The following is a 13,819-nucleotide window of genomic DNA, read 5'->3' on the forward strand; positions in this document are numbered from 1 at the left end:
GTGGTCCTGAACTGAACCAGATCTGATTCTGAACACCCCCATTTATCACTCTTATTTATCAGCCATTCATCGGTGGACACATGTCTTACGGTGACGCAGAGCTTGGCGGGAACCGGGACCTCGAAGGGAATGTCGGTGTCCAGGAAGTCCGAGTGGTCCAGAGCGTCCAGGGTCCCCTCGTCCACCGCCTGGAGGCAGAAATCAAGCAAATCAGAAATCCTACTCCGTGGTGTCGGGGGCCGCCTTCATTAAGTGCAGTGCAGATATGAGACAGCAGCATTCGAGTTGACTCACGTCACACAGATCCAGGAAGTGATTGAGGAAGATGAAGGCCATGTTCTCCCAGCCGACAGCCTGCCAGGTTGAAAAAGAAAAAGAAAAGCGCGTATATGATCAAACGTTTCTTGACATACACACCCCCACCCCCCCTCAAATGCCCCACACTGTCCACTTCACACTTCAAAAGCCATTAAAAAAAAAACTTAATGCAACTACGCAGAACATATATTTATATTATTCTTACATTTACAAGACTAAAAATGTCTGTTTGTGTCAATTCTGAACCTTCTGAGCCAGATAGAAGGAAAACACTCCAGGAATGACACACCATTTTTTTGGCCATGACTAAGCACTAAAAACTAAAGTACAAAAGGAGCTTTTTTTTTTTTTTTTTTTTTTTGTGCCAGCTAATGAGTGGAGGAGGCTCCATAAAGCTGATCTCAAGTGGTCTCTCTCGTCGGCGGACCCACCCTGCAGGCCAGGCCGGCCTCGTAGAAGGCCTTGTCCGCGGGGATGAGCTCAGTGTGACGCAGCAGAGACACCGACAGCTTGGCTGACGCACTGATCTGCAAATACACGGCGGAGGAAGAGGAAGAAGAAGAAGAAGAAGAAGAAGAAGAAGAAGAAGAAGAAGCTTTGATTTTAAAAATCAGTACCACCGGCTGCGGAGGCTGCAATGGTTTAAGCTTGTTCTGGAACAATACAACTTAACGGCATTTCCTGTTAGATTCCCTTTTGGCGTATTGATTATTTTTACGAGTCATTCTTAAACAAAGATCAGCGCCGAGATGCCCCCCCCCCCCCCCCCCCCAACAGTTGCCCCTCAGGATGTACTCACAAGTAGACACAACTCAGGCAAAAAAAAAAAAATCAAATCTAAACTGTGCAAGTGTGAATTTTGCTCCGATGTTCGTGGGAATCTGAACTGAAAGGTGTTTCTGTGTCTTTGCGTTTCGGCGTACCAGCTGCTCGACTCCTTTGGCGGCGGACCGCGTGGCGTAAAAGTGAGCGATCAGCAGCAACTGCTCGAAGTCTTCGTGAGCCGGGGAGTTGGCCTCGGCCGACCTGGACACGTTCTCGCACTGGAATCATGACATCACACACACACACGCACACACACACACACACACACACACGGGCATCACAAAGCAAAGTGAGATGAATTGTTACGACAGTACAGGGGCGAGCCCATTTTGCTGTACGTGCTACATTAGACGGTGCTTTTTCGGCTTCGATGAGTCTAAACACAGTTTCTATGGAGGCGTGCTGTGATTCACCAGCTGCAGCAGGAAGTCGCGGAGGTCGGCCCACATCCGGTACGACTCCGGCCCGTCGGTGTCGGGAAGGTTAATCAGGTCCAGGAACAGGCGCTTGTAGATGTTAAAGTTCTGGGAGTCAAAAAAAAAAGAAAAAAAAAAAAGATTTGCTTTTGAAAACGGGGGCTTCAGACGGGCTCAAACATTTTGGTTCGTGACTCTCTTATTCTGATTTCACAAAGCAACATGTACGTTAACGTCTGGTGATTGCTGTGGACTCTTGTGGATGTACGCCTTTGGTAAAGTGTGTTTGTCCACACTGTGTCAACTTGAAGTGGCTTTTTAGGGGGGGTAAGAGATGATGTGAGAGATGATGACATGCAATGAAGCAGCGCGCGTGCACCTGGGGGTTAGGTGGCGCTCCGTGCTGTATGTAGAGCTGCAGAGCCTTCCGAGCCTCCCCCTCCTTGATGAGGTGCGTCGCGTACAGAGCGACGTACTTGTGGAGGATCTTAAAGTTCTGGCGAAACACAGCGGGGGGGGACAACAGAAAAGCAGTGTTTCAACGTTTGAAAACTTTTTGCATTGAAGGAAAACTTCTGTACTGATAACCCCCCCCCCCCCCTCCCCCAACACGTGTTCCTCGCTGCTCTGACATTCAACCTTTCAGAGAGCGAAGGCTGATTGTGTGCTCCAGTACCTGTTTAGATGCTGTATCCAGACATTTCTCCCACTGGCCTCTCTCTGCGTACATGTCCAGAGCTGCCACCACGTCCACACCCACCAGCTGGACACACCACACACACACACACACACACACAAAAACACAAAAAGAGCCTTTCACTTACACTAAACTTCAAATTAGACCATTTTAAAAGTATTTAAGTCACATTTTCTATCCCTCTTGATGAGATTTAGCAGGTAAAGTGAATTTGTGAGTACTTGAAATCCAGAAATCAAGTAAAATAATCTCAGTGTTTTACTGCAGGACATTTTCCTGCTTCTTTTAGACATATTTCAGATTCATTTCCTGTGCAGTTTGTTGACCCCCCCCCCCCCCAAGCAATTCTTCCGGATCACATGGACTTGAGTGAGCAAAGAACGTCACATATTTTGCCCACTTTTTGTATTTATTTTTTTAGTGTTAGATTGATAATTGCGGCAATATTCCCTCAGCGTGTAGCACTGCAGAGTGTGTACTTGTACGTACGGAGTCAACTTTTCCTTGGTTCTTCAGGTGCTCTTTGTATTTCTGGTCCACATAGTCCTCGTACCTGCCAAAGGTCAGAGTGATGAGGTTTTATAGGCAGTTATTCTGAACTGGAGCCACTTCCCTGGGTTTTCACGAGGTTACAAGAACGTTTAAATGAGGCGACATCAAGCGAATAATAACTACGTCACATTCAAGCGCGTGTGCACGTGTCAGTGTCTTTAAACCTGGGCTCCAGCTCCTTGGCGACTCTCTTGGCTTTGTTCCACTCCTCGCCCTCAATGAAGACATCGATGGCCTCTTTGATGAGGTCCATGTTCAGGTAGAGCTCGGCGGCCTGAAACACACGTGAGCGCCAAGCACAGCATGCGCGCCCGCACATGAACACGAGAACACGTGCCGAGATATGGTGTGTGTGTGTGTGTGTGTGTGTGTGTGTGTGTGTGTGTGTGCGCGCGTTCACCCACAGCGTTGTACTTCCTCAGCTGCGTGAGCCGGGGTCCGACCACCTGGATCACCTCCGCCGCTCGATCTCCGCTCAGGAACTTGATGGACAGCTCTGCTGCCTGGAACACACACACACACACACACACACACACACACACACACACACACACACACACACACACACACACACACACACACACACACACACACACACGCACACACGCACACACACGCACACACACACACACACACGGGTGAAGGTTACAAGTGTCCAAAAGGCAGAATGGCGTGAAATGATTGATGTCACTGGGTCATTAGACGTCAAGACACCTAACACTATAGTAACTGTCAATACGTGGCGCAATTACCACAAACAAACAAATCAAACCATTTCTGACCCTGATTCTGAAGGCGGCGATCTTTTTTTGGTATTCGTCTGAAATGGTGAGAAACGCCCATCACAACTTCTCAGACCAGAGTCTTGTTTTTTTTTTTTTTTTGTCCAAATCAACCCAAAGATTTTCAAACAGTAAGAAACAGAGGAAATCAGCGACCGGAAGGATGTTTTTGCGATCGATCAGCTGAAATGAATATTAACTAATGGCGTTATTGATCGTTTCGGCTCGGACTCTTAGTTTGAAATCGCCGTCACTACCATTCATCGTTGATACACTACTTCTACGCTCACTGCGCGAGCTCATTTGATGAGTGAGGTAGGTCAGCACGCTGTTTCTTTCTAAACCAGTCGCCGGAATCAGCTCTAACGTGCATACTCAGGCTTTTCTACAGTAAAGCCACGTATTGATTCGACCCCATGACCTCGCCTCCAAACACCACCGGGGGAGACCGAGCGTTCAGCCCTCCGCCTTTTGCTCCTCCTCTCACACTGGCTAATCAAGCTCCCCAAAAAAAAAAAAGGAAAGGAGAAACCCACTGATCGATCTCCCTGCGACCCTTCGTGACCTTTTCTTTCAGCCGCACGGCCAGGCCGACCACCCGCCCTTCTCAAACGATCTGATCTCCTCTCAGTCGCCCTCCAGCCAATCGCACTGTGACCTTTTGCCTTCCTCCACCATCAGGGGACCGTGAGCGCAGCTAATTGGTGAAATGCTACGTTTCTGTTTCCTGCATAACGTTGCTCGTGTCTGTAGCTTCTGTCTTCCATTAGTGTTTCTCTGAAGCCAAGAGACTCGTTTTCTAAAACACCTCCTGTGTTATTTCCACAATTCAGTAACTTTTCAATCAATTAATCAATTAAATGGTTTCCGAAGAGGGCAACCGAAGAGCGTTAAGCGATTCTCATTCTCAGCCTTGGCGACCATGGGAACCGCATTTCAGTGAATGTCTATCCGTTACCTTCATCCAGCACTTCTCCATCAGGGCGGTGTTGGAGTCGTCCTTCATCTTCAGGTAGCACTCCACGGCCCGGGAGTATTCGCCCGACTGCTCCCACTCTCTGGCCTGTTCCAGCAGGCCCTCCACACCCCTGAAACAAACACACACACACACACACACACACACGAGGAGACGCAAACACTGAGTTATTACAACAGAAATGATCAAACAAGGCATTATTAAGCACGTTGGAGAGACCCTGAACGATACACTCTTGATATCTGAGCCAATTAGCGACAAATCATCTTGCTTTGACTTCAACTTTCCGTCAAAATAAGCCAGTCGAACGTTACTGCCGTCAAACCTGCGGACGGCGAAACACAATCGCGCGATTCCAAGGCTGAAGAGTGCGAAAGTGCGAGAAACACGAGGAGATGACAGGACAGACGGTGATGGCGAATAAAACGTTCTGATGTCCAAACAAGAGAGCGTGCCGCCAACAGTCAACACCTCTCAGGTCAATTAGTCCGCAATAATACACAATATTTGTCATTTCTTTCATGAGTTCTCACACAAAAATATTCTTCCTTCCTGGCTTTTTTTTTTTTTTTTTTTTTTTTTTTTTAAATCAGGAAGCATATTTACTTCTCCTCCCCTTTCTTGATCTCTTGCTCTTTTTCTCGCCGTCTTACTGCCTCAAATCCCACCAGCTGTCTGAGCTGTGCACTCCGCAGGAATAATTCAGCGCCTGCTCACTTCCAAGTCTCACTTCCTCGTCCGTCTCCACTGGTGACTTTTGATGTTTTCTCCCGCAAGTCATTAAAGAGGAGGAGGAGGAGAGGAGCTGCTGGTCTGCTGGCTAACGAGCCATTCCTCGTCGGTAGTTTCAATTCGGGACCGCCGCACGAGCTGCGTTTTAATAAAGCATCAAACCGCCTCTTTGTGCATAGGCGATACTGCGGGGTGAATGAGAGCCTGCGGCGGCTCCACGGCGGCTTTTAAGGGGTTTCTCATTCACACAACAACATGACGGGTCTACGAAATCCAACAGAAAACTCTTTCGGCGTCTGCTGCTGCTGCTGCTGCTGCTGCAACTAGGACAAGACACATTTAAGCAGGAAGGCGTCACAGGTGTCCTTATTACGGGAAATGAGGCCCACTGACTTCTTCTGCGTTTTTGGGTCTTAATCTCACCGGATTCCCTTCTTGGAGGTCTCCTTCTCGTACTCCTCTTGCAGCACGGAGAGCTTGTTGGGGAGATACTCCTTACAGATACGTATGGCGTCACTCCACATGTCTGCATCCTGATGAACAGGCAAACAAACACGGAATAAATGAAAGAGCAACGGACCATATGGGGCGGGGGGGGGGCAGTAAAATAAAGAAATTCTGTTCTGATTTCTTGTTTTTTTTTTTTTTTGGCTCTCATAGTTTACCTTGTAATATTTAACGGCAAGTTCAGGTCTCTGGGCCCGGAGCAGGAAGGCTTCAGACCTCTGGAAGTCTCTCTGTTCAAAGCAGGCCTTGGCTTGGCCGACCAGAACCTCAGACACGCTTTCTGGATCGTGGCCCTCAGCCACCCGCTGCGCGCTGGCCCAGTCCTTGTTGTGGACATACCTAGAGCACACACACACACACACACACACACACAGAGACATAAACTGGACGCTCTCTGTAAGTTTGGCTGTCAATGAGCCAACTAGTTGATGAACAGCAACTTTGAACAAGCTTTCATATCTCACTGAAATGAACTGAAAGCAGAAGCTGCGTGTACTTCTGACCTGCACACGTTGATATAAATAAATAAATATACATATATAAATATATAAATATAAATCAAACTCCTGACTAGCTGACAGTAACGCAGAGCTCCACGCGTTGGCAGCACTCACATGAACACGGCCTCTTTGGGTTTCCCCGCTTTGACGAACTCGACCTCGGCCTCAGGGAACTTCCCCTGGAGGACGAAACAGCGACAGAATATCAGGGCTAGCTGCGCGCTGTGACGTGTGCTCCACAAATCCAATACACAGAGTCAGAGTCATAATCACAGCACTGAGCAACATTAAGAGACGCATGCTGGACTGGACAAAAGTGTATCATGTTGATAAGAAACAGCTGAAAAAAGAAATACCAAGCGTCCCAGTGTCACCCTTCGTCTCCTGTTGTCTATGGGTGTGTGTATGTATGCACGTTCAGAAGGTGTTCATTTTGTAGATGTCGTTTTTTTTTTTTTGTTCATTCTCTCTTTAAAAGTCAATTAAAAAAAGAAAATGCATGACGTTGAATTTAGTGGAAAGATACATTCCGATAGAGAGAATTCATATCTTTAAAAAGCTTGGGTCTTATTTTGAAATGCTGACCGTCATTTCATAACAACTTCCTTTGAAAAAAAAACAGTTTAACATGTAAAGGAGACTTGAGACATGTCATTCTGTTGGTTTCGTAGCGGGATATAATTAATGAATCATTAGGCACGGACGGCGGAGATGTTGCTGTGAAAGACTGACCTCATCTTCCAGGTATATGGCATGTTTGAGGTGGATCTCGGGAATCTTCTCCTTACACGAAAGACGAGCCAAATCGAAGGCGAAGTCAAATGAACTGGGGAGGAGAGACGGAGCAAAGAAATCCAGTCAGGTTTTTTTTCTTTTTTAATGATACAGTAAGTGACTGTGGGGTGAATATCTATTTGGATGGACGGACGGATTGGTTGGATGAGCAAATTGAAGCCAGCAGGTGGAGGTGCTGAGGGAACGTGCTCTGGTCCAGATATCAGCTACACCGCTCTCTTAATAAACTGTGTTTAGCCCCCAGAAGCTTCTTTTGAGGGACTTTTAAGATGCGAATAGGAAACAGGAATATCTCCTGCGAGCAAGTAAGTGGGAATGAATCGGCGGACGTTGCGTCTACGTGGCTCACAAGTTATTTGAAGCCGTTTCGATGGCGTATTCCAGGAGGCCAAACTTGTTGAGCAGCTTGACGGCCGCCTCTCCCCCCAGACTCCTCGCCCACAGGTAGGCCACCTGCTTCTGGGCACCAGCACCTCCATGGCTCTTAGCCACCTGACACACACACACACACACACATACAAATACCTATTTAGTACAAAGTAGTACAAAACGCTACGTATCTTGGAGATATATAAAAAAAAAAGGATGAACAGAAGCCAACATCTACCCTGTATGCATCCTCCCACATGTCGTTGACTCTGTACATGTGGACGGCAGCTTTCCACTCTTCAGCCTCCATGAAGTGGTACTCTGCCTCCGAGAACCTGGATTCGGCCTCCAGCTCCTACAAGAAACGTTTACATCACACCACATCAACGCGGCGCCCGCGATCCAGCATTGACTATCTATCTGGAAAGCGTACGAATCAGAAGCCGCTGACAAAAGCGAGTGAAACCGTTTAATGATGAAACTCCATTGGATTTCCTTCTGAAACTATCAGGAGCTTAAAGACTTAATATCTCAGAGCAGAAAAAAAAAAAGTTGTAAAATGAAAATGTGTAAAAAAAAATATGTATGTTTTGCTTAATAGGCTGACCCATAGGAATAATTAGTTAGGGACTTTCCTAATTATTGTTAAGAGTTTAAAGTTACAAGATAAACCACAGAACTGTCTGCTGTCACATAAGAAATGGAGACTGGTCTCAGATGCAGCCCTCATAACAAAATCATGGAGTTGTTACCGACAACTGGGGCATTATCTGAGCCTGCGAGAGCTTTTCAGATGGGGGAACGTCACCCACTGCTGCCTGAATATTGCTTATGAAGATGCTGAGCGGCACCAAAGGATGAACTTCGCGCACAATCTGCAATTTAAATGTGCAAAAATGTCTTCTATAAACAAAATGTCTTCTACAAATGAGCCTTTAATACATGAACGCCGCCACTGCGTTCCTATTCATTCTTAGCCCCGTTCAAGACCCTGCTGTTGTGCCCATTGGCCAAACGTCAGACTCAATGAATGAAGTTAAATGAAACATTAAGTCCGATTGTTGTTGCATTTTTTTTTTCTTCTTGGGACCGGGTCCAACTGTGGTCTTGGTCCCAGTGTACCTTGGCCAGGTGCAGGTGGGTCTCCGTCAGCAAGTCGGGGTGATGTTTGGCCACCAGGCGAATCACGTCATCAAACATCCGGTTCTTCTTGTACATGGTTATGGCGAGGTCGGGCTGCTTTACTGTGGCAAACAGCCTGCACACACACACACACACACACACCCGTTATTACATACTATAATTTTTCTCGCTGCAGCTGAGGTGTTACTTTGCCTCGGTCCATTTTCCGTGCTTCCAGCAGGCCAATGACGCGACAAACGACTGTAAATAAAAATAGTGTGAATCTCCGCTCACCTCTCGGCCTCCTTGAATTTCCCGTCTCGCTCCAGCTCCTGAGCTCTGCTGACGTACAGAGCCATGACCTCCTCCTCCGTCATGCACTTCACTGCCAGCTGCGAACAGAACGCACCGAATGACGGCTTTATTTATTCAATGACCAACATCAAATAATCGAATTCGCGTTGTCCACCTGTGTTGTCCGTACTATCATCGTTCAATGAGTAGGTTCACGAGTGAGGCTCTGAGCACTGATTAAAGAGGACCTATAACGCTTATCTTCTGTCATATATATAATGTCACAATGTCGGATAGACACACTAAACGTCGCCAAAGTTGCCAAATAATGAGGTGAACGTTTGTCAAAGTAATCCCTGTGAGCCAGACTGCTCTGAACGCTCCGTTTCAGTCTTTTCAACCGCCGGGTCTATCTGATGTCAGACAGGCACGGATGTCCTTATATGGTATCTCTGCTCCAGGCTCAGACCAGATGTTTATGTTTCTGTCAACGTTGCTCAGTAACGTTAGCTTTACAGTTCGCCTTTTGGAAATTGTTCCAAAGACTTCCGGAACTTGGCCGACCAATCAGAAGAAAGTAGGCTTAAAGAGACAGGAGCACAAACGGCTCGTTTCAAACAGAGGGTGAACTGAGGGGGCTGCATGAAGGGCCAGTAGAAGATAAATCAGGACTTTTTTGAACTGTGAATGATGCAAAGCTCCTCTAGTGGAATCACAAAATGAAAATATAGAGCTGGAAATGAACAGAATAGGTCCCCTTTAAATATGTTGTCCCACTTTGACAAGATTAGGAAAAGCAAAGAAATCAAAAACCTGTACATTTTAGCCTTCAGCTAGTAAAATTTGATATCAGTGGAAAGTTTAATTTAAATGTATTAATTTGCCACAAAAATGCGTATCGCTCTCTCTTCATTTTACGCTCGATTGTGTCCATACTAACCTTATGAGCGTCCTCCCAGCGTCCTGCTGCAGTGAACATGTCTATCGCGTCTTTGATGTGACCTCCTTTCACAAACAGCTGCTCTGCCACCTACAGGGCAGCAACACACGAAACACATGCACAACATAAAAATACATTCGGAGTATCCGTAAGCTGTCTATGTTATTTTTCAATGCACACAAATGAAAACCCTCTTAACCGCAGCACATTAATAGAATAAAATGGCGTTCCTGCACGACAAACTGAACACATAAAAGCACTTCTAAAACAACATTAAGAGCAGCTACTTTGTACTAATAACAACATAAAGAGCAGTGTGATTGGTTGCCATAGTGTGCAACTGTTAATGGGAGAATTTCGTAGAGACTGGAGAGAAGGAAAGGTGGATTTCTGCGACATAAAAAGGCAAAAAGGTATATTCTATTGAACTTGTAGCAACACTGGCATCAATTAAACAAACGCACGTCGTCCGTCATGATTAAAAAAAGAAAAAAAACGTTCACTCATTTCGTGATCACTTTTGTATTGAAATCACAGGTGTGAGCTTGCACCGAATTAAGACTTTCCTGCAACTTCCCCGAGTAGGAAAGCAAAGGGCTCGCTATCTTAATTACTTTCTGTGAATATGCCCACAGAGCAAACAGACTGGAATGGCCTGCTATTTTCAGAGGCTGGCAGTCTGCGGAGGCTGCTTGGCTCAGCTGAGCTCATCAGAATGAGCAGAGCACGCCGCGCTTCGCCACCACCACCACCACCACCACCACCATCATCACCATCACCATCTCTCTTCCTTTTCTCTTTGTGTTTATACCAGATTCCTCTTCCTCTCCTCCGTTCCAACAGACCTGTGTTTCCTATTGTTACAACCATCCAACTTGTCGTGATTGCCAAAGCCCCCCTGGAGCAAACAGCCCACACTGCTCCGTGGAGACTGAATTAAAGTTTGTGTGCGTGTACAAGGCTGTGGGTGTATATGTGGGTGTATATGTGTGTGTGTGTGTGTGTGTGTGTGTGTTATGGGCGACTGTGTATGTCCCTGGGAGATGTGTGCAGAAATATCACCGCTTATTTCATCCCTCTGGCTGCCTTCCGTCGCGCTGTCCGATGCAGTGTTCAGGGAGCAGAGCTCACATAACCACAAAGCCAAATGTTTTAGGCGAACAAACGCAGCATATATGAGGTAAGTATATGACTAATAAATAAAACATAGGGGACAACAGAGGGTCTATTAAGAAAAGTCCAAATTGGTTTACCGGTACTTACATACTTGCCAAAAAAGTGACCTATTTACACATCCAGCAAACACAAACCAACATTAGCTTAATTTTCGCTCCCCTTTTCGCTGGATTTTTGGTCTCCACCTACACCTGCTGACAAAAAAACCATCCGGCTCTTTAACTGCTAAATGCTCCACTGTGTTCACCAGCCGGTCGCTATGGCTTTGCGCGTCTGCCGTTTTGGTGCTGATACATTTGGTTATCGCAGCTTTTTTTTCCTGCCGGAACCGAGACAGAAAACGCTGCGGGCCACGAAACCAAAGCAACGAGCTGAAAGGTGCCGGATCGCATTATGTGCAGTCGCTTAATGGTTTCGGAAAATAAACCTCGTAGTCCTGCATGGAGGCGTAGTACTGAGCTATCTTCACGTAGTATTTCCCCGCTGACGAATCCTCCTGCAACTCCAGGATGTGGACGGCTTTCTTCCACTGGCGAGCTGCGATGGCCGCCTCGATGGCCTTCAGTGAGCAGCTGGGAGGAGACCGGAGAAAGACAACAGGCCAATTTTTAGCATGTTTTGTATGCGAGTGTTTGTGTGTGTGTATATCCATAAAATGTCATGAAATAAGCATCAAACTGTAGATTATGTGTATAGGCATGAATTGTGCTGCTACACCCGCACGACAGCCAAATTCATTTAAGTTAAACCAAAGAAATGTAGCTGGGACTGAGGTACAGATTGAAAGTTTACTGGCAAAAGAAATTGGCTGGCGGGAGGAGTATTTTTAACACCTTTGTTTCTGTGGAGAGTTTTAGCTTCCCGCAGTCAAAACTCAGTTTCAGATGCTTTTTCAATCTGGAAAGAATTTAAAAATAATCTGGGCGCTGATTACCTGTCTTTGTTTGGTATTTTTGGGAAATGAATATAATCAGGTTTAAAGATATCTCCTCTCATCACGTTATTATGGTCCTAGTGATGATTATAAAGAACTATTGGCCGCCTCTGTTGGATTGTTTTTTTTTTTATGTGTCATCTTTCCTCCTCTCCATCTGCCCAATCTTTGTCTCTTCACTCCTCAACTCCACATACCCTGCTTCAATGAAGTGGTTGATGGCGGCGTCCATCTGTTTCTGCTGGACGAGGTAGTCTCCCCAGGCCTCCTCCAGTTTCACCACCTCGGCAGGGAAGGCGAGGCGAGCCAACTCCACCGCTACAGGACGCAGGAAGGAGAAACTTTACATGATCTACTGTATACCTACGCTCAACTCAACAACATGCATCCCCCTGCTGTCACAAGACTTAGTCATTATTGTACTTTTGTACTTCTACAGCTCTGCTAGCAGCACTGTGGAGCTGTGCTTTGAGCTAATATGCTAAGGCTAACATGCTAACAACACCAACGTGATGATGTTAAGCAGGAATAATGTTTACCATGCTCGTCGTCTTAGTTAAGCAGGCTAACATTTGCTGAGGCTGATGGGAATAGTTTTGCAGGTATTTGGTCAGGAATCAAAGTGTTAGACAAATCTGACCTGATGGTGGCGCTACATTAAAAAAGGTAGAAGATCACCTAAATGATTATAATTCATCCTGAGGGGGGACATGAATGTTTGTCCAAGATTTTGCACCAATCCATCCAATAGTTGTTGGGTTATTTCAGTCCGGACCAAAGTGGTGGACTGACCAATGGGCCGACATTGCCATCCCTAAAGCCATGCTGTATGCCGATGATGTGTTGATTTACCTTTCCTGAAGGCACCTCCTTTGCAGTAGCACTCCAGAGCTCTCTGGTTGTTTCTGATCTTCTCATACAGATCTCCTGCCTGGTCAGAGGACGTATAAGAATATCCACTTATCAAGACAAAATGGACATATTAGGAAAATTGAACATTGCTTGAGTTAGGGTTGTCAGGAATGTAGAAACTACATGGCAAAAGTATGTGGACACCGGGGTCCATATACTGAAGCCAGGCCCATACAGCAGTGGTTTTCCCCAGTTTGTGCGGACCAGTCATGTTCTTCCGCACCAGAGCCCGGACCTCACCGCTGAAAGCCTTCCCAGAAGAGTCGAGGCTGTTATGGCGGCAGGTTAATGCCCATGGCTTTGGATACAGATGTCCAACTATCACAGGAACTTAGTGAGTACGTTTTAACCAGCTAACTCCGTCTTCCTCACTGTTTGTAGTGCTTTTAGTGAAACATGTGTCCAGAGAAACTATTTCTGTCAGAGTTTTCCACAGCAGAGTAATCTGCCAAAAACTGTAGCGTCCGCTATTCCGTCACGTACCTCTCCTCAGTGATTCCTCTCCATCAGCATTTCAACTTGTCTAACCCTTTCATCCTATAAACTTTCTATTTCTTTTAGCAGGATGCTCGTCCAAAAACAAAAGCCCAGCTTTATAAAAAAAAAGAAGAGTTTTCTTGGTTTAAATGCTAATTTAGTGACTTTTCTGACAACAACAAAATGCAGAACACACAATCGTGCAAGAAAATACAGGAAAATATACTGAATGTCAGCAGGACATATTGGCTACTACGAGTTAAAGTTACGCATCACCGCCATCCACATCAACCTTCAAACGCGTAAACTGATGAAACCCTACACCACCGGGATACAGTGACAAATTTTGTTCTGAGGTTTTGTTTTCTCTCGCCGAGCCTCCACCCCCCCCCCCCCACCCCCCACCTGCTATAAACACAGATGGCTAGAGGAGAAGAATTGAGATCTCAGACAAACAGCCACAGAAAAGAGACACAGAGAAATACCAGACAGATG

General features: G+C 46.2%; 1 protein-coding gene across 2 annotated transcripts in view; it reads right to left on the reverse strand.

Annotated features, from left to right (window-relative positions):
- The window catches only part of ift172 (intraflagellar transport 172), a 30,632-nt gene that overhangs the window by 2,560 nt on the left and 14,253 nt on the right, over positions 1–13,819 (reverse strand). For both annotated transcript variants that reach the window (XM_070925335.1, XM_070925334.1), the window contains exons 23-45: positions 12,788–12,866; positions 12,133–12,253; positions 11,429–11,573; positions 9,826–9,915; positions 8,886–8,983; positions 8,592–8,727; positions 7,708–7,824; positions 7,450–7,592; positions 7,038–7,131; positions 6,420–6,484; positions 5,964–6,144; positions 5,722–5,831; positions 4,549–4,678; positions 3,213–3,311; positions 2,973–3,082; positions 2,746–2,809; positions 2,236–2,322; positions 1,939–2,055; positions 1,557–1,667; positions 1,242–1,361; positions 750–845; positions 295–354; positions 90–188 (exon numbers count right to left, since the gene is read on the reverse strand). In XM_070925335.1, coding sequence (XP_070781436.1) covers positions 90–188; positions 295–354; positions 750–845; positions 1,242–1,361; positions 1,557–1,667; positions 1,939–2,055; positions 2,236–2,322; positions 2,746–2,809; positions 2,973–3,082; positions 3,213–3,311; positions 4,549–4,678; positions 5,722–5,831; positions 5,964–6,144; positions 6,420–6,484; positions 7,038–7,131; positions 7,450–7,592; positions 7,708–7,824; positions 8,592–8,727; positions 8,886–8,983; positions 9,826–9,915; positions 11,429–11,573; positions 12,133–12,253; positions 12,788–12,866 — 2,472 coding nt within the window. The remainder of the gene's footprint in view (positions 1–89; positions 189–294; positions 355–749; positions 846–1,241; positions 1,362–1,556; positions 1,668–1,938; positions 2,056–2,235; positions 2,323–2,745; positions 2,810–2,972; positions 3,083–3,212; positions 3,312–4,548; positions 4,679–5,721; positions 5,832–5,963; positions 6,145–6,419; positions 6,485–7,037; positions 7,132–7,449; positions 7,593–7,707; positions 7,825–8,591; positions 8,728–8,885; positions 8,984–9,825; positions 9,916–11,428; positions 11,574–12,132; positions 12,254–12,787; positions 12,867–13,819) is intronic.

This window comes from Enoplosus armatus, chromosome 19 (genome assembly GCF_043641665.1).
Source record: "Enoplosus armatus isolate fEnoArm2 chromosome 19, fEnoArm2.hap1, whole genome shotgun sequence".
In the NCBI taxonomy this organism is placed as follows: Eukaryota; Metazoa; Chordata; class Actinopteri; order Centrarchiformes; family Enoplosidae; genus Enoplosus; species Enoplosus armatus.